The 11,508-nt window shown below is 51.3% G+C and overlaps 1 protein-coding gene across 1 annotated transcript in view; it reads left to right on the plus strand.

Annotated features, from left to right (window-relative positions):
- The window catches only part of TOR1A (torsin family 1, member A (torsin A)), a 21,757-nt gene extending 11,507 nt beyond the window's left edge, over positions 1–10,250 (plus strand). Inside the window, exons 2-6 of the mRNA XM_011971158.1 lie at positions 11–223; positions 692–957; positions 4,609–4,784; positions 4,882–5,009; positions 8,994–10,250. Of these exons, the coding sequence (XP_011826548.1) occupies positions 181–223; positions 692–957; positions 4,609–4,784; positions 4,882–5,009; positions 8,994–9,244 (864 nt within the window). The 5' untranslated portion in view covers positions 11–180 and the 3' untranslated portion in view covers positions 9,245–10,250. The remainder of the gene's footprint in view (positions 1–10; positions 224–691; positions 958–4,608; positions 4,785–4,881; positions 5,010–8,993) is intronic.
- Positions 10,251–11,508: the final 1,258 nt, after the last annotated feature.

The following is an 11,508-nucleotide window of genomic DNA, read 5'->3' on the forward strand; positions in this document are numbered from 1 at the left end:
CTAGGACTAGGGCTGGAGCGGGGCTTGGGGGCTGGGGCTGGGGGATGGCACTAGGGCCGGGCCGGGATAGGGGTCAAATCCCAGGAGGGCCGGGCCTGGACAGAGCTGAGTCCGTGCGGGCCGGACCCCGGAAGCCGAGCGGCCCCTGCAGAATGAGGCCTGGCCCCTTGGCCACCACAGATGGGCCAGACTTCAGTTGGAGACCTGAGGAGCCGGGCTGCAGGTTGGCCTACTTTGTGCTAAGCTGGGGGTGGACCGGTGGTAACCTCCCTCCGAAGTGGGCTCTGCTTCCTTTATAGCCTAGCGGGAGACAGGAAGGATGGTGAGGACTTCTTCGGAGCCGACCAGGAGGGACCAAACTGCTTCCTTTCCCCGCCCTGCCTTGGGGTGGGAGGAGCAGCACAGGGGTTAGAGGTGCAAACTGGTGGCAGTGGCAGTGGCAGTGGCACCCGCACCAAGGGCCTTTTCGGGAAGGAACCGGGCCAGGGCTTTAGAATAGGCAGGACCAGCAAAGGGAGGGCTCCCTGGACCACCGTCCCCTCTGGGCCAGGAGCTTACAGACCGCAGTACTTGAGGTTTCACAAGGTGCTTGAAGAGCCAGACAGCTTTGCTGGCTTTCTCATGGGCTGTAAATGTGGCTGCCTTTTGTCACTGTTTCTTCCCCACTCCTGATTGGCTTTGTCTCCCCCAGCATTGCAGAAGGATCTGGACAACAAGCTCTTTGGACAGCATCTTGCAAAGAAAATCATCTTAAATGCCGTGTTTGGTTTCATAAACAATCCGAAGCCCAAGAAACCTCTCACCCTCTCCCTGCACGGGTGGACAGGCACCGGCAAAAATTTCGTCAGCAAGATCATCGCAGAGAATATTTACGAGGGTGGTCTGAACAGTGACTATGTCCACCTGTTTGTGGCCACATTGCACTTTCCACATGCTTCAAACATCACCTTGTACAAGGCAAGGATAGGAGTTTGGAATCCCTTCCTGGATGTCGTCGGGTTTGGGGTCTCTTTGTTGTGGGATGAGATTTGGGAATTCTGTGTTGAAATGAGTGAGCCCTGAAAACGGTTCATGTCTCAGTTCCCCTTGGAAAGGTGTAGAAGTTAGAGTTTGAGATGCGTGGAGCAGTTAACACCATCAGAGCTTTGTGGTGGGTTCTGAAAATCGGTCCAGTGAGTTTGTAGGGTCATGGGATTTTAGAGGTGGACATGATCTAATCCATCTTAGAGATCAACACATCTCACTCTTTTTTTTTTTTTCCTTTATTTTGAGACGAAATTTCACTCTTGCTACCCAGGCTGGAGTGCAATGGCATGATCTCAGCTCACTGCAACCTCTGCCTCCCAGTTCAAGCAATTCTCCTGCCTTAGCCTCCCAGGTAGCTGGGATAACAGGCTCCTGCTACCATGCCCAGCTAATTTTTGTATTTTTAGTAGAGATGGGGTTTTGCCAACTTGGCCAGGCTGGTCTCGAACTCCTGACCTCAGGTGATCCGCCCACCTCAGCTTCCCAAAGTGCTGGGATTACAGGCGTGAGCCACCATGCCCGGTCACATCTCACTCATTTTGTGAAAGAGGAAACATATGTAGAGAGTCCTAAGTTTGTTGAACCTACTGTTGCAAACTGCCCTTTTTTTTCTTTGAGTCAGGGTCTCACTCTGTTGTCCAGGCTGGAGTGCAGTGACGCCATCTTGGCTCACGGCAACCTCCGCCTTCTGGGTTCAAGTGAGTCTCCTGCCTCAGCCTCCTGAGTAGCTGTGACTACAGGCATGCACCACCACACCCGGCTAATCTTTGTATTTCTAGTAGAGATGGGGTTTCCCCACATTGGCCAGACTGGTCTCGAACTCCTGACCTCAAGTGATCTGCCCACCTCAGCCTCCCAAAGTGCTAGGATTACAAGTGTGGGCCACCTCGCCCAGCGGCAAACAGCTTTTATGGTTGAACTCACTGATTAGCAGCTTGGGCTTTGGCAGCAGACACATCTGGATTTGAGTCCTAACACTCTCCCAGCTCCATAGTCTTAGGACAGTTGCCTGACCTGAGACTCAGGTTCTGACTTACAAAGTGTTGCTTGTAACAATCCAGGGAACTCTGTCTGTCAAGTGTGTAACATGTGCCTGGTGCATGTTACAAATAAATGTTAACTGTTGCCTTTTAGATCCTTGTAACAGACCTGCAAGGTGGGCAAAAGTTATTATTTGTTTATTTTTTGAGACTGAGTTTCACTCTTGTAGCCCAGGCTGGAGTTCAATGGCACGATCTCAATCTGGGCTCACTACAAACTCTGCCTCCCGGGTTCAAGTGATTCTCCTGCCTCAGCCTCCCAAGTAGCTGGGATTACAGGCGCGCGCCACTACACCCAGCTAATTTTTGTATTTTTAGTAGAGACAGGGTTTCACCTTGTTGGCCAGGCTGGTCTCAAACTCCTGACCTCAAGGTGATCCACCTGCCTCTGCCTCCCAAAGTGCAGAGATTACAGGCATGAGCTACCGTGCCTGGCCTCAATCAGTTATTTATCCCTGACTGTATCCATGGAAAAATGTGAACACATTTTTCCCTTCTGTTTGGGTGAGCACGTGGGTCACCCACTGTCCAGCGGTTCTGTACTGAAATGCGAATGTTCCACAGGTGTGGTGGCTCACACCTGTAATTCTAGCATTATGGGAAGCCAAAACCGGCTGATCCCTTGAGCTCAAGAGTTCCAGACCAGCCTGGGGAACATGGTGAAACCCCATCTCTACTAAAAAAATACAAAAAAAATTAGTCAGGCGTGGTGGCACGCACCTGTAGTCCCAGCTAGGGGCCTGAGGCAGAAGGATAGCTTGAACCTGGGAGGTCGAGGCTGCAGTGAGCAGAGAGCCACTGCACTCCAGCCTGGGTGACAGAGTGAGACCCTGTCCCAAACAAGCAGGAACCATTCTAGAGGAATCAGGATGAGTTGGTCATCTTAGAACTGAGGCTTCACTAACAATAACTGTGACTTTAGGCAAGTTACTTCACTTGTCTGTGCCTCAGTTTTCTCATTTGTAAAAGAAGGAGCACAGTGGTAACTACCATGATGGGTTTTGGGAGGTCAGAGTAAAATATTTTATGAACAGACCAGGCGCGGTGGCTCACACCTGTAATCTCAGCACTTTGGGAGGCCAAAGCGAGTGGATCACTTGAGGTCAAGAGTTCAAGACCAGCCTGGCCAAGATGGTGAAAGCCCATCTGTACTAAAAATACAAAAATTAGCTGGGCGTGGTGGCAGGTGCCTGTAATCTCAGCTACTCAGGAGGCTGAGGCAAGGGAATCGCTTGAACCTGGGAGGCAGAGGTTGCAGTGAGCTGAAATCACATCATTGCATTCCAGGCTGGGTGACAGAGCAAGACTCTGTCTCAAAAAAAAAAAAAAAGTTGTATGAATAGTGCTTAGAATATTGTTGTGTCCATAGTGTGCGCTCAGTACATGTTCCCTGTTACTGCATATAAGTTAGTAGGTCACCAGAGTAGGAAATCTTGGCTGTTGGAGCCTAACAAGTCTGAGTGAATCCTTGTTTATTTCATTTTGTTTTATTGTTGTTTATTATTATTTGAGACAGAGTCTCACTCTGTCGCCCAGGATGGAGTGCTGGAGTGTAGTGGGGCAATCTTAGCTCACTGCAACCTCCGCCTGCCAGGTTCCAGGGATTCTCAAGCCTCAGCCTCCCAAGTACCTGGGATTACAGTCACCCGCCACTACGCCTCGCTAATTTTTTTTTTTTTTTTTTTTTTTTTAAATGGAGTCTTGCTCTGTTGCCAGGCTGGAGTGTAGTGGCGTGATCCCAGCTCACTGCAACCTCCGCCTCCCGGGTTCACACAATTCTCCTACCTCAGCCTCCTGAGTAGCGGGGACTATAGGCACCTGCCACCATGCCCAGCTAAATTTTGTATTTTTTTTTTAGTAGAGACAGGGTTTCACCATGTTGGCCAGGCTGGTCTTGAACTCCTGACCTCAGGTGATCTGCCCACCTCAGTCTCCCAAAGTGCTGGGACTACAGGCATGAGCCACCATGCCTGGCCCTAATTTTTGTATTTTAATAGAGATGGGGTTTCACCATGTTGACCAGGGTGGTCTCAAACCCCTGACCTCAACTGATCCCGTCTGCCTCAGCCTCCCAAAGTGCTTGGATTACAGGTGTGAGCCACTGTGCCCAACCTCACCCCCTTTTCAAATAAAAATCAGTATCCTCATGACATCCCGCATTGCCCCTTTGATGACAAAAGAGCAGCAGCTCTGACAGCATCTGTGTGGCATCTCGCAGAGCGGGAACTGTAATCAGAGTATCGGGCTTTGGAGTGAGACAGGACTGGGCTCAGGTCCCAGCTCTGCCCTGTATAGCTTACTCCAGTCTCTCAGGCAAGTGGAGTAAGCTCGCTCTGTGCCTCAGTTTCCTCATCTGTAAAATGGGTATGATAGTGCTCACTCCATGGGGTTGTTAGGAACAAAGAACATTTTGTGCATGTAAAGTTCTTAGTGCTGAGTGCACAGTGGTCTGTAAGTGAAGCTGCGGTTCTCAGTGGTAGAAGATGCTGATTGATGGCCCTGGCTGAGAACTTTGTGTTGGCTTTTTCCCCTTGTAATTCAGGATCAGTTACAGTTGTGGATTCGAGGCAACGTGAGTGCCTGTGCAAGGTCCATCTTCATATTTGATGAAATGGATAAGATGCATGCAGGCCTCATAGACGCCATCAAGCCTTTCCTCGACTATTATGACCTGGTGGATGGGGTCTCCTACCAGAAAGCCATCTTCATATTTCTCAGGTAAGGTCAGGGCTAGGACGTGACGGATGGGCCCCGAGCCCAAGTCTCCGAGCTCTAGGAGAAAACCCCATCCTTACCCGCTGGACTTGTTTTGCAGCAATGCTGGAGCAGAAAGGATCACAGATGTGGCTTTGGATTTCTGGAGGAGTGGAAAGCAGAGGGAAGACATCAAGCTCAAAGACATTGAACATGCCTTGTCTGTGTCGGTTTTCAATAACAAGAACAGTGAGTAGGGCCATCCCACCGCCAGTCCCATCTGGTTCCTAATCCTGCACCCAAAGTGTTAAAGCGTCAGGGTCACTGTCAGCATCACCTGGGAGCCGGGTAGAAAGAAAAGCAGATTCTCAGTCCCTTTCCGAGTCATGAGGGGAATCTTTACTGACACGCTCCAGGTAACTTTTATGAACACTAATGTTTGACAAGTGCTGTTTTATTTTTATTTTTGAGAGAGTTTTACTCTGTCACCCAGGCTGGAGTACAGTGGCATAATCTCGCCTCACTGCCACCTCCGCCTCCCAGGTTCAAGCGATTCTTGTGCCTCAGCCTCCTGAATAGCTGAGGGATTACAGGTGCATACCACCACCCCAGCTAATATTTGTATTTTTAGTAGAGATGGGGTCTTACCGTGTTCGCCAGGCTGGTCTCGAACTCTTGACCTCGGGTGATCCGCCCACCTCGGCCCCCCAAAGTGCTGGGATTACAGGCGTGAGCCACTGCACCCAGCCAATTCCCCCATTTTCTTCAGCTACATGATTTTCTTTTTTTTTGAGACAGAGTCTCGCTCTGTCGCCCAGGCTGGAGTGCAGTGGCGGGATCTCAGCTCACTGCAAGCTCCGCCTCCCGGGTTCACGCCATTCTCCTGCCTCAGCCTCCCGAGTAGCTGGGACTACAAGCACCCGCCACCTTGCCTGGCTAGTTTTTTGTATTTTTTAGTAGAGACGGGGTTTCACGTGTTAGCCAGGATGGTCTCGATCTCCTAACCTCGTGATCCACCCATCTCGGCCTCCCAAAGTGCTGGGATTACAGGCTTGAGCCACCGCGCCTGGCCGATTTTCTTTGTAGAAGAAAGAGCCAGTAGTTGAGCAACGAAGGCTGCCAAGGGCAGCTCAAGGGGAGAGATGACCTGTTAGTTTTTCCCTTTCTCTTCATTGCCCAAGAGCAACAGCCAAATAGTGGTTGGACCCTTATTTTGTACTGGGCACCGTGTGAAACACTCTGCCTGCAGATTTCACTCAGTCTTCACCATACCTCGTAGTGTACAGACTGAGAGACTCAAAGAGATGTGGCAGCTTGCCCAGGGCCATGCAGCCTGTTCAGTATCTCTGATTCTAAAACCTGAGCTTTTAAGTTTTAGCTCGCTACTTCCACAGGGAATGTCATGAGACCTTTGACCTTGAATCTGGGGAGGCGGAAAGCCAGCATAATGGAGGCTAACTCGCTGGCTAAGACCTGTGAGTTGTGCAGGGCTGCCTGTTCAAGCCTTTGCGCTTCAGGTTCTGGAGATGACAAAAACAGAAGAGCTCATTTGAGATAGACTTGCCAGGAAATTCATCCTACAGTTAGTGAACAACATGGGGTACCGTATGTCAGTGTGTGCAAGTGGAATACTACTGAGGCCAGACAAGCATTTTGTAACATGTTGGATAGTTTCTTGCCTTGCCAAAAAATATGAGCACATGCAGCAGAGACCTTAGCCTAATGCTGAGGCAGATGAGCCCAGTGGCCTCGAATCCACGCTGTGGAGGTTACACGGCACTCAGGAGCGCCAGCCTGGGAGTCGGGCAGCCCTGGCCCACAGACTGACTGTGGCCTCAGGCAGATGGCTGAACATTCATTCAACACATGTATATGGAGCATCTGGTAGGTGCCAGGCATCATACCTAGGACTGGGGGCACAGCAGTGAACAAACACAGAAATTCTTGCCCTAATAGATCCTACATCCTAGTGATAAGAAAGAAAGAAAATGTATCAGATGATGGGGGATAGATACGTTGATGTGTGTGATGTGTTTGTGTGTATACATGCAGTACATATGCACACATCACACATGTACACACATGGATATATATATATCTTTCTCCCCAGCGCCAGTAGAGGAAAAAAAGAAAGGCTTTGGGGTGCAGGGTAAGGATGGGCTCTGCTTTAACAGAGTGGACAGGGAAGGCTCCCCTGTGAGGGTAGCATTTGGGCTGACCCGAGGGAGTGAGCCATGTGGATGTCTAAGGGAAAAGCATTCTCCAGTGCGGACAGCACATTCAGGGGCGTGAGCAGGGCCTGTGCTTGGAGTCACTGTGGCTGGTTGAGGATAAACAGAGGAGGGGAACAGGAGGTGATAGAAGAGGCGAGATTTGGGGTGGAGGTGCAGACCGTGGAAAGCCTGGTGGGCCATGGTGAACCTTGGGTCTTATTCCAAGTGGAAGAGAGAGGCCTGGAGGGTCCTGGGCAGGCGGTGCTGTGATCTGACAAGGCCTTCACAGGACCTTGCTGGCAACTGGGCGGAGGACAGACCCACAGCCACAGGGCCAGGGAACCCAGCGTGGAAGTAGTGGGGGTGGAGGGACATGGTCGGGTTCTGGGTGTGTTTCGAAGGTAGAACCTGTACGACTTCCTGCAGAATTGTATGTGGAAACGAGAGAAGAACCAAGGACCTAACTTGAGCAATGGGAAGGGTGGTGCTGCCATTGAAGGGAAGGGACAGCAGGAAGGACAGGCGAGCGCAGTGGACTATGGCATCAGGGCATCAGAGCAGAGCCGCGAAGCTCCAGGGAGGCCATCAGGCTGGGAGGGCAAACTTGGGAGTCCTCAGGAGATAATTGTAAAGTCTCAGGGTTGCCTGAGGTCACCTGTCATTCCTGGGTCCGCGTGGTTGGGTCCTTGTCGCTCGGGCTCTGCCCTGAGGTCCCGCCCAACCTGCTCCACCTCCCGCTCTCCATGTCCATTCTGCTGTGCGGCATTTGTCACTCCAAGCACCATCTGAGACTGTTTCCTGGTTTGTCGGGTGTCTCCTGCCCTAGAGTGGTAAAGCCGTGAGGGCTGTCTGCCCTCAGCTGTGTCCCCAGGCCCAGGGCGTGCCTGGCAGAGAGCAGGCCTCTGAGAACCAGCTCGTGATAGCGAGACTGCTCCTTGTTCCCATTCAGTGGTTGGTTCTGTTCTTTCCCAGGCCACAGGCTCCACTCTATCAGTCAGCCACACATTTATTGAGCACCAATTGTGTGCAAAGCACTGTTGGGCATGAAATGCATTAACCCAGTGAATGAGGAGGAGCTTGGGTTGGGGACGGAGCCCCAGAATTACATGGCAGAGCAGAAGGGAATCAGCTCACTAGAAGACACGCGTGGGCTGGTGGGCGACGTAGTGTGTGCTGTGTCATCTGGGGCTGGGAGGAGGTGTCCTGGGTCAGGAGTTCCAGGAGCCCAGGAGGAGTGGATGGGGCAGGTGCAGAGCCAGCCCACATTCAGGGGAGAAAACACGGCCAAGGCCAGGCCTTCACGGAGCCCGGCGTGGGCTGCACATGCGCACTCCCGAGGCTAGTTTTGGTGCCCGCATGCTCTGCAGGGGCTGGGCACTGTGGCAGCGGCAGCAGCCTTCCCTGTTAGTCCAGCTGCTGAAACTCCAGGGAGAGTAAATTATCAGCGTGGCTGGTAGTCCTTCCCGGGAACTCTTCTTGCCTCCTGCTTTCTGTGGAACTCTGTCTTCCCCACTGCCTCTGCTTGTTCCTGGGCCCCAGGACCTCTTTCCCATCTTCCATCTCTTAAGTTATACCTTGGGAGGCCTCCCCCAGCCCACAGTGTAAAGAGGGTGTCCCTTTCCACTGTCACAGAAGCATCCCGATGTGCAGGTGCCTGTTAACATCTGCCTTCCCCACTGATCTGGAGCTCCACAAAGGAGAGGGCACACACAGTAGGTGTGTGTGGGATGGGTGGCAGGGTGGGTGACCCCAGTAGGTGTATGTGTGATGGGTGGGAGGGTGGGTGACCCCAGTAGGTGTGTGTGGGATGGATGGGAGAGTGGGTGACCCCAGTAGGTGTGTGTGGGATGGATGGGAGGGTGGGTGACACCAGTAGGTGTTTGTGTCATGGAGGGGAGGGCGGGTGACCCCAGTAGGTGTGTGGGGGACAGATGGGAGGGTTGGGTGAGTGACCCCCAGGAGGCGTGTAGAGGGTGGGTGGGTGGATGTGGATGAACAGCACCTTGTTTCTTCTTCCCAGGTGGCTTCTGGCACAGCAGCTTAATTGACCGGAACCTCATTGATTATTTTGTTCCCTTCCTCCCCCTGGAATACAAACACCTAAAAATGTGTATCCGAGTGGAAATGCAGTCCCGAGGCTATGAAACTAATGAAGACATTGTAAGCAGAGTGGCTGAGGAGATGACATTTTTCCCCAAAGAGGAGAGAGTTTTCTCAGATAAAGGCTGCAAAACGGTGTTCACCAAGTTAGATTATTACTACGATGATTGACAGCCATGATTGGCAGCCGAGTCTCTGCTTGGAGTTGGAAAAGAAACAACACTCAGTCGTTTCTCACCTCCTCCCCCAGCTCCTTTCCCTGGAAGAGGAATCAGAGTGAATGTTTCCTGTTTGATGTGACGGGAATTCTCTCCCCGGCATTGTTTCCACCCCCTGGTGCCTGTAGGCTACCGAGGGACCATGGGCAAGGACATGAAGCTTCCCCAGCCCACACAGAAGGAAGGAGCCAGCTGCCAGCCCACTCATCGCAGGGCTCATGATTTTTTACAAATTATGTTTTAATTCCAAGTGTTTCTGTTTCAAGGAAGAATGAATAAGTTTTATTGAAAATGTGGTAACTTTATTTAAAATGATTTTTAACATTATGAGAGACTGCTTAGATTCTAAGTTGTTGGCCTTGCGTGTGTGTTTTTTAAGTTCCCGTCACTATAACATATACTGTGATGTATCTTTACTGGAAATGAGCCCAAGCACACGTGCATGGCATTTGTGCCACAGGAGGGCATTGCTGGGGATGTGGCTGGAGCACGAGCCAGCTCTGTCCCAGGATGGTCCCAGCGGACGCTGTCAGGGGCAATGAAGTGTTTAGATGAAGGACAAGTAGGTTAAGAGGACGCCTTCAGGCACCACAGATAAGCCTGAAACAGCCTCTCCACGGGTTTTAACCTTAGCAACAAAGGGAGCTGTGGGAATGATTTTGGCAACACTGTCAACATTTGTTAGAAGTATTTCCAGCTTGTCACTTGCCAGCCACTCTATTTTGCAAAAGGTGACCCTTCACTGTCCATTCCGAATGAGCCACATGTGCTCTGCTGGATTCTAAATTATGTGAATTTTGCCATATTAAGTCTTCCTCATTTATACTATTTTTTGTTACATTCAGTCAAATCCCCGAAACCTCCTATAAAGCTTAGCTGCCCCTTCTGAGGATGCTGAGAACGGTGTCTTTCTTTATAAATGCAAATGGCTACCGTTTTACAATAAAATTTTGCATGTGTCATTGGTGAGTACATTTTTGAAGAGGGAGAAGTGCCTCTCCACTGTAGGCCTTGTGAGGTGAGGCTGCGAGTGAAGACCAGCAGAACAATCCAGGTTGGAAAGAAAGTCTCACCCAGGGATCTGAGGATCTTACGATGGCTCTGTCCCCTCGCCCAGTGGTCTGGGAAGTCGCCCTCCATTGTGCAGTTCCTGGAGCTCCTGACACCCAGCCACGGAGTTCAAGTACAGCTGAGATGCCAGCAGGAACAGCACTGTAGACTAAGGTAAGCACTGTGTCCCCGCACGTGGGCAGTGCTCCCATGGGTGCGGCTGCTGCCGCGGAGAGCACTGCAGGAACCACTTCTAGTAGGCACGGAAGACGAGTTGGTGGCCTAAGCTGCAGGTCTAATGCAAGTCTCCTCTGCCTTATGGCTCCCCAGCCTGCATGGGGTCCCACTAGGGCACCCAAGCCCTAAAGATGGCTCCAGGCATTAGAAAGTTCTTGGTATTTAGCTGCAGCCGGCCTGTTACGTCCCTGGGAGTGACAGATGAGGTCTAATCATTCATTTGAAGAGTGTGGCCCAGGCACCAGAAGTCCCAAGTTAAGGAACACGGGTCCCCTGACAGTTTTTGGAAGGTTCAGTTTTTGTAGATGAGGCCATGTGGGTAGAACAGGAACTGCGTTAGACTGAGAACCAGACCTAGAAAGTTGGTCTCCTGGGAATTGAGTACCTTCAGTTGAGAAATTAAGGGAGTGGGTGGGGTGATGGTGATGAGAGGTTGTGCTTTCTAGTCCATCTGCTAATCCTCAATCCTGTGAAGAGGGTGGGTGTTAGCCATTCACTGACGAGACAATACCGGGTTATGTGTAATTAAGCCAAGATCAGATTAGCATTTAGGATTTTTTTTTTTTTTTTTTTTTTTTTTGAGACAGTTTCACTCGTTGCCCAGGCTGGAGTGCAATGGTGCGATCTCGGCCTACGGCAACCTCCACCTCCCACGTTCAAGCGATTCTCCTGCCTCAGCCTCCCAAGTAGCTGGGATTACAGGCATGCTCCACCACGCCCGGCTAATTTTATATTTTTAGTAGAGATGGGGTTTCTCCATGTTGGGCAGGCTGGTCTCAAACTCCCAACCTCAGGTGATCCGCCCGCCTCAGCCTCCTGAAGTGCTAGGATTATGGGTGTGAGCCACCACGCCCGGCCTCGGATTTCTTATTTACCAGGTTTTACCAGTTTCAGGGGTTAGGTTTCCTCACCTGAGCTCAGGTTCAGGAT

This window comes from Mandrillus leucophaeus, unplaced genomic scaffold (genome assembly GCF_000951045.1).
Source record: "Mandrillus leucophaeus isolate KB7577 unplaced genomic scaffold, Mleu.le_1.0 Scaffold99, whole genome shotgun sequence".
Classification (NCBI taxonomy): Eukaryota; Metazoa; Chordata; class Mammalia; order Primates; family Cercopithecidae; genus Mandrillus; species Mandrillus leucophaeus.